At 36.6% G+C, this 16,715-nt stretch overlaps 1 protein-coding gene across 11 annotated transcripts in view; it reads left to right on the forward strand.

Annotated features, from left to right (window-relative positions):
- rap1gapa (RAP1 GTPase activating protein a) overlaps nt 1–16,715 on the forward strand; it is a 91,202-nt gene that overhangs the window by 11,660 nt on the left and 62,827 nt on the right. For all 11 annotated transcript variants that reach the window (XM_053642595.1, XM_053642596.1, XM_053642598.1 and 8 more), the window contains exon 2: nt 8,221–8,256. In XM_053642595.1, the coding sequence (XP_053498570.1) occupies nt 8,221–8,256 (36 nt within the window). The remainder of the gene's footprint in view (nt 1–8,220; nt 8,257–16,715) is intronic.

Raw genomic sequence — 16,715 nt, forward strand, 5'->3', positions numbered from 1 at the left:
TGATGGATCGCACAAGACATTCTAGACAATCATGTGACTCCAACTTTGTTGCAGAAGCTTGAGGAAAGCCCACATACAGTATAGGGGTCATGGTCAGGTATCCATTATACTATTGGCCATATAGTGTACTCCCCAGAAATTTTTTAAACTTTGAAATATGCCATTAGTTTCCCTAAGTGATATTTTAAGGGCAGTTACAGCTTCACTGTGTTAATATATTGTGATTTGAAGTGTGTATTTTAAACATCTGTTGTCTTTATGTGCTCTTGAGCTGTACACGTTATAGATATACTATTGCACATCCAATTGAAGACCTATAAAACATGATAGGATAGAATGGTAATACAAACTATATGCATAGTTCACTCAAACAGCACCCAGTGAATGGCAAATAAACACACACCACAACAGCTGTACGTTTGATTTCACTTTTTTAAAGCCCTGCTTGTGCAGTGTTTGACAGCGAACAGATATTGTCTGGGATCCAGTATCTTCCAATGTAGGCTAACATATGAAGTTGCTTTAAAATCAGCATTGTGATAGGGCTGCACAGTATATTGTTCTGTAATCATCACTGCAATATTGGCTTGGATATTGGCTTACTGAAATCTGAAATTTGCAAACAAATAACACAATAGCAAATTTGGAAACATGGCCACAAAACCAAAAACACACCAGCAAATTTCGAAACACAACAACAAAACCAAAAACACAACGGCAAATTCAGAAACAGAATAGAAAATTCGGAATCACAACAATAAAACCAAAAACACAACAAAACCAAAAACACAAAAAAACAAAAACACAACAGCAAATTTGGAAACACAACAAAACCAAAAACACAACAACAAAACCAAAAACACAAAAAACAAAAACACAACAGCAAATTCTAAAACACAACAACCAAATCAAAAACACAAAAAAACAAAAACACTTCAGCAAATTCAGAAACACAACAACAAAATCAAAAACACAATTTCACAAACACGAGGACAACAAACCAAAATCACAACAGCAAATTTGGAAACATAAGAGCATTAACTTCAAAGAGTAGATCCTTGCTGAATACTACATGTTCATTGCTTATTCTTGTACAAACTCAGTTGATGTGTTTTAATTTTTAATGTTGTGTTTCTGAATTTGCTATTCTGTTTTTGGTTTCTTATTGTGTTTTGTTCTTGTGGGCAACCATACATTTTAATGAACAAAAATGCATTTGTTGATATAATGCAGGCTGTGTATTTTAATATATTGTGATGCACAATGTAATCACAATATATAACTGTATAATTGTAGTGTAGCACTTTGTCTTTCTCAAGCACCCTTTCTTTACAACCATGGTATAAACTACATTCTTCATTCCCTAGCACAATCTTACTCAATCTGGTGTTATTGTAATAGAGACAAGTGAATTTAATTACAATTGCTGTGTTCGGTAATGCCCCTGTTTTCTTTAAAAGCCATCAGGGACCTGCTTCCTCAGTGCATAAATGGATTAAACACACAGTCATGTTTTCATAGCTGAGCTATCAGGCTCTTAGATGAGTTTAGCTATTGACCTTAGCTGCCTCTGCAAAGAATCAGTAAGACAAAAGCAAACATTACACAGAACATGTTTTTTGAAATCTGTACTGAAGACATGGGCTGTCGAGAACCTCTCTGTCTCTTGAGCACTGCAGCTTGTAACAGGTTGTACTGTTTGTCATAAATACTAAGGTCTAAAGGTTAAACTATACCAGTGGTCACCAACCACCAATCTTCCTTGAGATCTACGTTCCTGCACATTTCATCTCCTACCAAAACACACCGGTTTTAATTAATCATGAACTTCTTAAGGCAATGTTTAGATGGTCAGGTGGGCACGTTTATGGCTGAAGCTAAAGTCTTCAGGAAGGTGGATCTCCAGGAACAGGATTGATTACCAATAACCTATATTTCTTCTATAAAGATATATATATATATATATATATATATATATATATATATATATATATATATATATATATATATATATATATATCTTTAATAATATATATTCTTTCTTCAAGTGTCTCTGTGTTTTCTGTCTGTATTAGCAAAATGCGTGTACATGCAAGAGCAGCCTTTATGTTTTTGCGCCTTGGCCCCTGAAGGACATTCACTATTTCTGTAGCAAATGACATGATCAGACTTGAATAGAGAACACATTGTAAATACCCTAATGCAAAGCTTAGAGTTGTATTATTGACCTCTGTGAAACATGGCACTGTCATAGGAGAATCAACACTTGTCATATATCATTATGTACTGCTGACAGAGCTTAATACAATTTTGACTAAATGATACTGAATATACAGTAGAAGAGCAATAAATACAGTAACCTGTACGGTATTTATTTTACAAACTGATTTTTAAGTATGTATATTTATATTTTGGCATGCATACTTATTTTTCAAGTATGCATATAAACTTTGTGTCCATACTTAATTTGTGTACAACTTTAAAAAAAAAAAAAATCATACATATTTAGCATACTTATTGTTTAGTATTTGCACATAATTTTACTGATTTGCACTTTCACATTTTTTTGCTTAAAGACTTCTGTGTATTAGTAAATTAGGTAAAAGTTGCTTAGTAAATTAATCCATATGGTAAGGTGGTTAAACTTTATCTTGGTCCTGCTGTAGTGGTGAGTTTGCATAATGGATAGTGTTATTTCTTCATGTTCCAAGGGTTGTAGGTTCAATGCTGAACTGTGGTCACTTCTGTAGTGTTTCATGGTTCCTCCTGGGCCTGTGTGGATTTTACTACGGGTTCTCTGGTTTTCTACCACCTCTAAAATTTTAGTATGAATGCTTATTTTTTTTTACATATGCATAAACTTTGTGTCTATACTTAATTTGTGTACAACCTTTTTTCAAAGCATACTTATTGTTTAGTATTTGTACATATTTTTACTGATTTGTACTTTCACATTTCTTTGCTTAAAGTCTTCTATCAGTAAATTAGGCAAACATTGCTTAATAAATTAATCCATATGGAAAGCTAGTTAAACTTTAGCTTGCTCCAGCTACAGTGGTGAATTGGCATAATGGGTAGTGTTATTAGTTCATGTTCCAAGGGTTTATGGTTCAATGCTGAACTGTGGTCGCTTTTGCAGAGTTTCACGCTTCCTCCTGGCCTGTGTGGGTTTTCTATAGGTTCTCCAGTTTTCTCCCACTTCTTGAAAAGATGCCACTTAATGGTTTAGCTAAAAGTCTGACTTGTGAGACTACTGTTATCCTGACCAGGACAAATATGTAGATGATTGAATGTATAGTTTCAGCATGATTCTGATGCTCAAACTGACATGAGGAATAGTAAACACCTGAGGTTTGACCAATGAACCTAACCAATAACTAGTTTTTAGATGAAACCCTTGGAACACAAACATGTGCAATGAAATAGTTTGTCACATTTCCATGACAGTGTGAAGATGCACATTTATTAAAACATGCAGTTAACAGTTCTGTTCCCCACGTTCTTGGCAGCCATGAAAGAAGTAGAGCTTCCCCACATCCTAAATATTACTTTTACCCCAGACGTAGATCAAATGTTTTGAAATAAAATCATACTGGATTTTGCAAGTATATTTATTTTTTGCAAACTTAAGTATATATTTAAATTTTTCCATGCATACTTAATTCTATTATGCATACCAAAAATTTAAATACACATACTTAAGTATGCATACTTACATAGGCATTTAAACTGTGTCCATAGTTAATTTGTGTACAACTTTTAAAAAGCATATATGTTTTGCACACTTATTTATTATTTGTACACATTTTTAATGATTTGTACTTTGCCGATGTTACGACACAGGACTCAAGACAGGAAGTAAGCACAGGAGTACAGTCTTTATTTACCACTTAAGTCAACGCACAAGGAGGCGGGAAACCAGATCTAAACATAACACTCGAACACAAGCAAAGAACAGGAAACTTAAACAGGCTGTGGGAACTCTACCACATTTAACTAAAACATTTCTCCTTTAACTAGAAATGAGGTGGGAAGTACCAAACTTAGAACCAGACCTTGCCATGAAACACTCATCTAACTATCTCATGAACACAACTATGGCATGAACACATCATTTCACTAGAGCATGAACATCTCATTTAACTCGAGCATGAACACTACTTTAACTTGAGCATGAATACTCATTAAACAAAGACAGAAACGCTCTTAACTATGACAGGGCGTAAACACTCTCAACTAGGCATAACATAAACACTCTTAACAAGGCATAAGCTAAGGAACAGGAAAACCTGGCACCATTATTCATTCCATCTTCTTCTCTGTTCGTCTTTTCTCTACTTTATTTTAATGCTGCGCATATTGCGCAGCAACACAAGGGGTTTAAATAACCAGTCAGCATTCTCTTAATTGCCGACAGCTGGCAACACTTGACACCGTTTTAGCGTCCATGCGCACTTCAAGCACGTGCGGTTGAGCGCTCTGAAGCAGATCGTGTACGTTGTCGCCACAGCGCCATCTGCCGGCGAGATCGTGACAGCTGCCCTATTGATGCTTTTATTCGTGATTAATTTTACATTGGTATTATTTTAAACACGCTATCAATTTTGTATGCTAGTAAGATGTGATCTTTAAAACACACTTAAGGGAAGCTGGGTTTTTCAGAACAAAGAATGACTCCTTATTATAATAACATAACTTCTATAATACTATAATAAAGTAACTTTGAATACAATTGCTTTCATTAGGCTAACTAGATAAAATAGATAGACTGAAAATGTGCGATTTTTTCCTCCTTTGTATTAGTCATATGCCATATCCAATCAGGAACGAGAATGTGATATTCAATAAGGACCTGCACTGTCTGTTTTGAGGTAATGTTGATTTCTTTTTGATTTTGCTGTTGCATTTTTGGTTTGTCAGCATGCTATGCACTTACAGACCAGAGTAAATAAAACATCATTGGGAACGAAACATAACATTCAACTATCATTAGCCTGTACGTAGACCAAAGCACATTCCATTTAAATCCCACTTAACATGGGAACAGGAATACCAGAGCTGTTGTCAGATGGTGGTAGATGAATCCAGTTAATACACAGCCTAATCCAGGACAGAAACATAACTAAGATGACAGGATTCCCAGAGCAGCCCACTCTCCGGCCTGCCTAGGAACAGGGGGCTGTCTGTTCAAAGCAAAATGCTTGAGAAAAAAAAGAGGTCTGATATGAAAAGAGACCACTTAGCAGCAGGAGTTCTGAAATATTGAGCAGCTGGATAACTTTTGTTGACATGACAGACAAGTGCGCTTGTATCTCTATACAGAAGTCTTATTGGCGTTTTCAGACTACTCGTACAGAATACAAAAATGGATTTCCTGCAGACTTCAATCCAAGGAATTGCTCTGTGTCCAGCGTACTGTTACTGCAACCCTAGCAAGGATAAAGCGGATAAAGCGGTTACAAAAGAGGAATGAATAAATGAATGAAATTTGGCTATAAAACAAGCCAGCACTACTTGTCGAATATTATTGAATTATTTATTTAATTCAGTTTGAGTGTGGAGCACCATTTTATGTTGTATGATAATCCTGAGACGGTAATTAAATTCTCACGACAGATTTCAGGGATTTACATGGCTTAAATCACACCTTCAGTTGTCTATAAATCTTTGATAAACCATTTCTTAAAATACAGCTGATCAAACGTCTTCATATCTTCAAATTTGTCATTTTGCTTTGACCAACAGTAACATGCAATTTAGACTGAACTAAAATCCATAAAATCCAACCACCGTTCTTTTCATTTATGACCATCATGACGTCTTTGACGTGTTACGAAGTCTGTAGTGAAATGTTTGCAGCTGCACTTGAGTGTTGACTGCACTTGACTTTATTCGAGTGTTGCACCACAACTCCATCTACTGGTTTCAAAAGCAACTTCTCTTATTAGAGACAGATGAGCATGAACAGAATATGATTTATTCACAATATCAGCAGCTGTGTGGGCTGTGCATGCTCTGGTTTTTGTGATGTGTTTATGCTGCTGAGATGTTTATGTAACACATGGACTCAGGTTGCATTTGTAATCATATAACTTTGCGACACGATTAAAGCGGAAAATTAAAAAAAAAAAAATTATTAAGGCAGAGAGCATAGAAGAGCAGTTACACACATCAGTGATTCATGACTACCCACAGCTCATTAGCAACTTTATTAAAAGTTTAAATACTTCAAAAGGTGAGCCAGAGGTTTGAATGAGGACATGTCTATCAGACTAGAGAGTCTAGCAGGAATTCTGCTACTCTTTTGGCACTCTAATTGGGAAAGCTGTCCCTGTGCTCAGGGGCTGAGGGAGTGGGAGGGTACTGAGTCATGCATTAGCAAACTGAACCCCACTGTGTGTACAGTCAAATGACTTATCCCCAATAATTACTCCATATGCTTTACAGACAGCAACACACTGAGAGATCAGGAGTGCATCAGTCCCAGTTCTGAGACATGCTCTCCTGATCTCACACTAGCAGTTCAAATTGTTGATATCATTGTGAGAGTAGCTGTAATATTAAGTAGAGTATGACTGAAATGATTTTAGAGATGTTACAGCCAAAAATGGCCTGAACCAGTATCAGATTCGACCTGACGTATATTTCTGATCCAGTGAACTGACGGTATAAGGTGTACTCCAATCTGAACATAGGCAACATTTTTACTAGGAATTGTTACATTTGTTATGCACAACAAATATAATATAAATATTACATTATATAAATATTATATATTAAAAAATATTATATTATAGAAATATTAGCTACATTATCCTACGTTCAGATTGGAGCACACTTTATATATAATAAAGAAGGAGCTCACTTACATTTGTGAGTGTACTCACTGTAGTCCACCATGTTTCTCACAGATTTGTAGGATTGCATACATACATTTCATTGGTTTGCTTCCTTATTGTGATCATCTGTTCTGTGTCAGTCTCTTGCAGTCCGTACAGGATTTTGTGTTATTTTGTGATTGTTGCGGCTAAATGCTTGATGTTGCTGCAGATTTTTTCAAAATTTGTGATGCAACTTGCAGAGTTTTTTTTTTTTTTTTTTTTTTTTTTTACAGTAAACTCCTTGAATTGGCAAAATGTAGTGGTAGTGTCACAAATCCCGAGAAGCAATAATTTTAAACTATGCAAGAGGTTAAATATGCAGATATCAAGATAATTGAAAGGTATTACATTCATATTAGCACGATGAAATGTACATTACATTTCCCATGCATCAAAATCTATTAAAAAATTCCACTACATGTGCGATTTTGAATCTCATGCCAATTTATCACCCCAACCTGACCGAGCAACACATTCATTTGTGAGCAAAAAAACAAACAACAACAACAACACAAACAAGAATAGAGGATTTTACTTGCGTTGGCATGAAAATAGGTCTCAACTTGTCTTAAATGTCACGTCTCGAGACGTCACGAAGATAGGGACGGATGCAATTGCAGTTTAACAGTTTATTAAATGTGAGACACAGGCAGGTAAATCCAAATCGTGATCAGAAACGTAATCCATAAACATGCAAAGGTCAGGCAGTCGGCAAGCAAGTATACACGGGGCAAAGCAGGAATCAAGGTCGCGGTCACGGAATACAGGGTCGATATACAAAACAAGAAACATAAACTATAGCCGGAACTGGGAGCGGAGAAACCAGCGTGGACTAAGTGCACTAATCTAACATGGAACATAACATGGACAATAACTAAGACTATGACTGTGATAAACTATCGTGTGGAATCTAAACTAATCTAACCTACTATAATATTCTGCGCCGTGTGCTGGGAGACGCACGGTATATATACAAACACAATCAGCATCTTAATTGCTGACGGCTGACAGCAATCCAGACGCACGCTAAATAGCAGCCAATGACAGAACAGGGAGGAGACATAACAGAAACATAACAAAAGCACGTGTCCAATATACACAATGACACGATTGTCAACATACGAAAAGCAGTTGCTCGCGCACCCTGCTCGTGCACGCGCCCACATGCTCTCCAGCGCACTGGTTAAAGGGGAAACCGTGACATTAAAGAAAACAGTTTGCACTGACTCAGTTCCTGTGAGGATGTGAGTGGCATCAATACTACCTCATGTGAGATTTCATTAAAAAAAAATTTTTTTAAACCTGCTCTCTAAAACTTAAACTTTTTATGTCCTTTCAGAGTTGACAAGACATTCTCCAGAGCTCGAAGCTTATGGTGAGTATTTAATCTCCACTTTATTTGCAATAAATTTGTTTGCACTTATTGGGAGTGAATAATGCTGTTTGGCTGTCTGTCGATTAGTCTTAGAGTTGCAACTGAAATGCAAGTGGCAAAGCTTGCATTTCTGCTTGCCAGAGCTTGCCAGTTTCATCCATACTTTCTTACAAAAATTACCTTTTGGCATCCTATGATGCATATATATATATATATATATATATATATATATATATATATATATATATATATATATATGTGTGTGTGTGTGTGTGTGTGTGTGTAATTTTTTTTTTTTTTTATCACATCATTTTCCCCATAGTTCCATTTGTGTTATTCAAGAGTTTTGATGACTGTATTATTGTTCTAAAATGTGGGGAAAAAATAAAGAATGAGTGTGTATTTTATTATAATAATTTATGCAGTTACCACAAGAAGTATTGTATCCAGTACAGTCTCCATCATGCAACATTGCATAGTTGTTTGGTTTGAATACAGTATATTCACATTGTACAAAACATGAGTGTCAAGTTTAAAATATTGCAATTACAACAAACAGCTGTAATTAGCTATCTAGGAAACAAAGAGTTCACTTACATTTGTGAATGTACTCACTGTGGTCCACCATGTTTCTAACAGATTTGTGGGATTGCATAGATTCAGAAGGACACATGACCAAAATAATCACCTCACTGGTTAGCTGTTTTATGATAGGGACAGTTCTTAGTTCTGCTCAAAAATGCTGCCTGCTTAGGAATGTGCATTCTACACATACAGATTTTGCAGATGAACAACTGGCTCTTTTTTCCATTATCATGATGTACATGAAGAAAAGACAAAAAAAACAAGCCATAAGACTGGTGCCTTGTATATTTTTGGCATCATTAGTGCATGTGGCACAGATCATTATCAAGAGGTGGGTTAAATATGTTGCTGTGCTATCTAATCAGATCAGCTCCTGACATTCTTTATAATGTTTCTGAGGATTCCTAGATTTCTCACATGAACATTTTTTAAGGCTGTTCATGTTCATGCTTTATTTTCACTTCTTAAATATCGATTTTCTAGTTTCTAAAATAAAGAATGAACAGATTATATGGTTGGGTATGTGTAAATAGAGAAGTTCTAACCAAATAAAGTATTATAAAGTCAATAAATAATATTTACTATTATTTAGTATAACCTAATTATTATAACATTACTAGCCGTTATAACCTGCTGTACATAATTGCTTTTTCTCTATATATTCTGTACCGGGGGGCATGGCGGCTTAGTGGTTAGGAGGTTTGCCTCGCGCCTCTGGGGTTGGGGGTTCAATTCCCACCTCTATGATGTGTGTGCAGAGTTTGCATTTTCTCCCTGTGCTTCGGGGGTTTCCTTTGGGTACTCCAGTGTCCTCCCCAGTCCACAGACATGTGTTGTAGGCTGATTTTCATTTCCAAATTGTTCATAGTGTGTGAATGTGTGTGTGATTGTGTCCTCCAATGGGTTGGCACCCCATCCATAGTGTCCCCTGTCTTGTTGCCCAAGTTCCCTGGGATAGGCTCCAGGCTCTCCTGCGACCCTGTGTAGGATAAGTGGGAAATGGATGGATGGATATATTCTCTAAAGTTTTTGTATGTTTACATAGTTGCTTATTTTGAACTTATGAAATATTCCTCTGCTGTTGTATTTTCTATTGTCTTATATTCAGGATTGTATCTTATCTTTTCTCATCTTATCGTATCTTATCCTACCTTATGATTTCTTATCTTAACATCTTAAAATGATTAAATATTTGAATTGTAATGAAGTTTTGTTAAAGAGTAATTTGGCACTCCTACTAGAAAATCTAAATATCTTCCAATTTTTATTTAATTCATCACGATTTCCCCAGCAGTCTGAAAGCAGAAACCACATCACACCACCCACCCACATCCTGAGCTAGTTTGTATGGCCCTGTGCATGTGTGAGCATGGCACTAGTGAGGCAGAGGTAGACAGAGAGCGGTCCCAATACGAGCCGAGACACTGCAGCCCCGCTGTCTGGTTGCCACAGTAACAGTAGACAGTTCTGCAGTGTTGGCAGGACAGATCGGGTGAGGTGCAAAGTAGGATGCATGCGTGAAAGTGTATGTGTGAGTTTGTATGCGTGCATGCGTGCTCACGCTGACAGGAAGTGTGTGAAGGCAGATGGACAGTGAGCTCATCCAGCCCTGAAGGTCAGCCTGCTAGAGCCTCTATCAGGTTTCTGCAGCACTTGGCACTGGCGTCTTTCCCTCTCTATGAGCCTCTCTAGCTTCTAGCTGTCCTGGGAAAAAGGAGCCTACCGCAGACCACACTCGACTCCTCCTCATCGCACTGACTGTCCGTCCGCTTCGGAGAGGATACAGGGAGTGCTACCTACATAGCATACTTATACCAGTGGATTTATTGCTGTAGTTGTGGTTTGTCAGTATTTTTGCTGTTAGTGCATGATAACCTTTTTTGCATGCAGAATATGATGCTGGTCAGATCACAACAGTGGCCACAGTGTCTGATATGAAGGAAAGATTCTGATATGGAAGATATCATTTGGAAAATTTGAGTAGTTATATTAGAGCCGAACAATTCACAGGCCTTGTTTTGAATAGGCAGAACACAATTTTACCCTAAGTGTTAATTCTGAAGGATGTTAATGTAAAAAAAAAATAGTTTAAGTTTAGCAAAATGTGATTAGCTTATATCTTAGATTTTCATATGTTCATTTGGAAGACACTTTTATCCAAAGCAAGGACAAATGCAATCCAGATATTTTTTCGAAAAGCATTCCAAAGTGAAGTACACAATTCCAAAAGCTTCTCACAATTGCAAGGTCGAGCACTAAGCTATAGCCAAGGCCTTGTATCTCATTGGATGTATGATGTAGGCCAGATTAGTAGTCGACTGTACTAATCACTGGGACTTGAGAAACACAAAAAACTCTATAGGTCTGACAAGAGAGGACCAACATGCCTTGCTCTCCATTCCGAATCGGGAGGCCAAAAAAGTTCTGGTGAGTTTTGCATGCAGCAATGTCATGTAAATGTTGTGACTTTTGAATTTGAATGGGAAGAACTTTGCTGCACAACAGAGGACATTTTTTTGCTGTAACATCTACAGCCCCAATTCCAAAAAAGTTGGGACGCTGTGTAAAATGTAAATAAATGTAAATAAAAACAGAATGCAATGGTTTACAAATCTCGTAAAGCCATATGTTATTTACAATAGAACACAGAAAAGATATCAAATGTTTAAACCGAGTAAGTGTACCATTTTAAGAAAAAAATAAGGTAATTTAAAATTTCATGGCCGCACATCTGGAAAGGCACCATCAATGCTGAAAGTATATAAGGTTTTAGAGCAACATATGCTTCCATCCAGATTCCATCCCATCTTTACGTCTGAGAGACTATGTCTCTCTAAGATACCCCTTTTATACCCAATCATGTTACTGATCTGTTGCCAATTAACCTACTTAACTGCAAAATGTTCCTCCAGCTGTTTCTTTTTAGTAACACTTACTTTTTCAGTCTTTTTTTGCCCCGTCCCAACTTTTTAGAGATGTGTTGCGGCCATCAAATTCAAAATTACCTTATTTTTCCTTAAAATGGTACATTTCCTCACTTTAACCATTTGATATGTTTTCTATGTTTTATTGTGAATAACATACGGCTTTATGAGATTTGCAAATCATTGCATTCTGTTTTTATTTACATTTACTTCATATTTTACAAGCGTCCCAACTTTCTTGGAATTGCGGTTGTATGTGCTCTTCAGAGTCAACAAAACAGAACAATTCAGCTGTGTTTCTCAAAAAGCAGAACACAAAAAAGAAATGCTGATCAGTTAAAGCATATGATTCAGTATGATGAATTATTCAATTACTATTGTGAAATTAATAGGAAAGGTATACAGTTACAAGAGTGAGGCACTGACAGATCCTTGGTGTTTAAGGGGTTAAATGTTTATGATGGTATATTGGAAAAATAACATATTACTGTCTTTCTTATTCTCTCTTATTCTCTCTCTTTATCTATAGCTGTTGCTTTTAAGGGTTATATATTTTTAGTTTCTAGCAAATGAATAAATGACACTAAGAGACCGACATTAAGAAAGTCACTGCTCTTTGGGTCACTTACTTGTACCATGAGCAACTTTTATAATCAAAATAACATGGTTTTTAACAATAATATCCAGATTTATAAGAAATTGCTTTAACTCTAATTCATTTGCAGTTGACATCCATTTGACCCATGTCATACCTTTCTATTTTATAGCAACACTGTAAAAGTTCTACTAAAATACCTAATATAATTCCTTCACTGTTATCAATTTACACTGCATTTATGGATATAGAAACACATGACAGGTGGGTGTGCACAGATGGGAATTTGAATTAGAAAAAAAAAACAAATGTGACAGGGACTGATTACATTCTTCTTTATAAAGACATATCATATGTGATCTACGGCAACCATGTGTTACCTTAAAGGCCATGAATGTGTTATGTAGACAGACACTTTTAATATTAAGTGCTAATTGTATTCAAAATTCACGCTGAATGCTACACAGAATCACACGTCAGAGTAATTATGTTGGTATCTCAGGAAAAGTATCTGGTTATATTTTCCATAGACCTGGATGAAATCATATATATATATGATATAAAGAAGATTTTTCAATGCCTTTAGAAACACTGAGCCAACAATATAAAATGTATTTAAAGAGTAACCTATACTGGCCATTAATCGTATATTCATGAGCATTGCATACATATTTTATAAAGCACTACTGGAGGATTCATATAAGGATTTACATTTTATACACTGTTAAATTCTCAAATCCGATTCCTTATCTGAAGAATATATTGGTTTGTCGTCACATAAAAGGCAGATAAAAGAAGAAACTTGTGTGAATGTTATGAGTTTGAGGCTGTTGCATTAGCCATTTAAAAAAAAAAAAAATCATTTTCTTGGAAGTTATCATTTTGTCTTTAGTAACAGCGAATTCTTAAATTAATGAGAAATATTTTAGAATTTGATAACTGGGTCTACTACTTTTTTTATTAGCAGGGAATTGGATGATATTTACTTAAGAGCTGGTGATCTATTTGCAAAACTGAAGCATCATACCAATACAAATTCAGTACATATGCCAGCAAAATTATTGTCTTTACTACTCTCAAACTAAAGTGATAATCAAACTGCAGTGAAAGTGCTGTTAGTAAAAATCAGACTAATAACATTCAAGATAAGATTAGCACGTTCGCCTCACACCTCCAGGGTCCGGGGTTCGATTCCTGCTGGGGCCGTGTGTGTGGAGTTTGCATGTTCTCCCTGTGCTGCTGGGGGTTTCCTCCGGGTACTCCGGTTTCCTCCCCCAGTCCAAAGACATGCATGGTAGGCTGATTGGCGTGTCCGTAGTGTATGAATGGGTGTGTCTGTAGTGTATGAATGGGTGTGTGAGTGTGTATGTGAGTGTGCCCTGCGATGGACTGGCACCCTGTCCAGGGTGTACCCCGCCTTGTGCCCGATGCTCCCTGGGATAGGCTCCAGGTTCCCCCGCGACCCTGAAGAAGGAGTAAGCGGTAGAAGATGGATGGATGGATTATGTATTGTTGTCTCTTCTCGCTAACAAATGTCCCAGAAATACCCAGATTTCCCCTTGGGGATCAATAAAGTACATCCATCCGTCCATCCGTCCGTCTGTCCATCCATCCATCCATCCAACTATCCATTTCATCCATTAATTCATCCATTCATCCATCAATCTATCTAAATGTCACCGCACAAGTTTGGACATAATACACCAGTCCAACATAGATAAATAAAGTATTACAAAAGTTTGTTGGGTTGGTAGTAAAAATGTAAATTGGAAAGGCTCCTGAATGCTGCAGTGATAAGAACTTTTACCCTGTCACTGAGTCATTGAGTTTGAATCCTATCTGGGAGGCCAAGAAAGTAGAGCTGATCTCTTAGAGAGATGGCATTACTGTCCATCTCTCTGCACTGTATATGGAAAAGGTCAGTTAACACTCCCACAAGTATGTCCGGGTGTCCTATGGCATTGTATGATGTTTTTAAATAATCCAGTGGATAGCTACAAGAAATCAGTATTATTTCTCACTGTCCTAGATTAGTAGCTAAAGAACGAGAAATCAAGCAGTGGGTGGGAATTGTCAGCGACTAAATGGGAAGAAAAATATGGTGGAAAGCCAGTTCAACTTGATTAATGATGGTAACAGTGCAGTGTTTGGGTGCCAGGTGGCCTACTCAAGACAACTCTTATTTAGTCTACACGGACTTCCCACTAAACCACGGCCTAGATTTTAACCACTGTTTTGACATTGGAACAATATTTGTTTCAGCCAAGAGCCATTTTTTGCACTCCTAAATTGCTTCTCATTGTCATGTTTGAATCGAGAAACAGTTTGGTGGCAATAGTGAGGATGAATAAATAGGGGAAGTAATTACACTTCACAAAGACAAGATCAGACAGGATAATAAATGCAGTTGTTCACCACTAAAGAGCAAATGCACCGCTTTTTTCTGTAGTGGTAATAAATTGCTGCATGCTGTGAATTTGTTTGAGAGTTTAAAGTGGATGTGAGTTTGTTTTTCTGAACCAAAGGAATTTTATAGCAGAATTGAATTTTCAATATAGTGTATTTGCCTTTTCTTGAATTTTTATATATTTTGTGTATGGGTTTTATTATTATCGTTATTAATTATGTCCTGCATACACAGTTCAATACAATCAGGTTCATGTGTCATTGATGGTCAGTAGTATGAACTCTAGGTTGCGACTTGCTAGGAAACAAGTTCACCACTAATCCCCTCCTGCTGCTAATCTTCATCAGAAAGCATGTTGTACTTATAGCTGTGATATCTAGAGCTCTCCTCCATAAATTATAGTAGTCTAAGAGGAGCCAAAGCCAGGGCCAGTGATAAATATGGAAACACTAATTCATCATGCATATAGCATTGGACGTAACAGAGATGCTTCTTCACACTTTTTTTTGTCTGCGTTGTCATTAATATTTGAACTATGACTAACCTGTGGCCATGGAAAGGCAGCTGTGACATTAGGAGGTGATATTTGAAAGCAATCAAGTGTCTTTCTGATTGCTGTATTGCTTCCGCCAACATCAAAGCGATACGGCCTGCTTTGATTCGGCTCCGGACGCTGGCAGATATGCTTAGCTTGCACTGCCGTGAGTGATACTGCTCGTTCATTACCACTTAAAAAGAACTTGGCTCATCATGAAGTGCAGGTGATTCTTTGAACTGAACCATTGCTGTTTTAATTTATTTATTTATACAAGGCAGTCATTTGAGACTCGGGCTGGTTTTCAACACATAAAGAACAAACGATGCATACTACTGTATACACTGACATTTACAGGACATGTGGAATATAATTTAATAAGGAAAAAACAATAAGGTCAGCAGCAGGGCTTTGTAACTATTAAAGCAGGTTTGTTATTAAATTTTCACTAGTTTGTTATTTACAGATATAGACTGATATCAGTATTCACCTGATTTGCACACCCATATGACCACTTTTACTTAGTTTTTAAAATAGTTGTTAAAATTTGCATTTCTCCTTGACAGATATGTACAGATGAGATTATCTAAATTTTGGCTCTTGATCTGTATATTTGTGAACTAGGTTCACGCAATATAACGATTTATATTGCAAAATCGTCTCCACACCGTAAAAAAGAAAAGTTGACTTAATGTAAAATTTCATTGCAACTTGCTGCACAGCTTTTTTGAGGTTACTCAACTCAAGGTTAAAAATTGAGTTAAGTGAAGTTAAGTTGAGTCAACTCAAAAAAGCTGTGCAGCAAGTTGCCTTGAAATTTTAAGTTAAGTCAAATTTTCTTTTTTTACAGTGCACCATATTACACTGCCATGATATACGGTGACGTTTACTCCAATTATATTATGTAACCCGACCTGCCAAACTTTATGCATTTTGCATAGAGGCCTGAAAATTAACATCAGAGTACACTAGTATGTGTTACCATTCAAAACCACACCAAAAGAGCAGACTTCTTCTCCCCAATAAAACAGGAGATGAGGCAATCAGCCTCCAGTATGAATCTGGAATGATTTGCGCAGGTGTTTTGAACTCTCCAATATTAACTGACAGCACCAGGAAGCCCCATAGCCCATCTGACACACCCGAGTTTTATATATATAAAACTCACCTGCACTAGACAGCATCAAAAGCATCAAGAGTGAAAAATATCAGCCATGTGGACATTAGACAACCAGTTTTAAAGGGTTTTAGAGTACTGGCATACATCAACACATTAAAGGTTGCATGACTATTTTTTTTTTCTGGATGACCACTAGCAGCTAAATACACTTATTTTTAAAAGCCATATACGGCTACAAATTTTGTTTCCACATAATTTTTTAGTCTACACTGTTATTGATTAAAAATAAATAA

The sequence above is a fragment of the Ictalurus furcatus genome, chromosome 15 (assembly GCF_023375685.1).
Source record: "Ictalurus furcatus strain D&B chromosome 15, Billie_1.0, whole genome shotgun sequence".
Taxonomy (NCBI): Eukaryota; Metazoa; Chordata; class Actinopteri; order Siluriformes; family Ictaluridae; genus Ictalurus; species Ictalurus furcatus.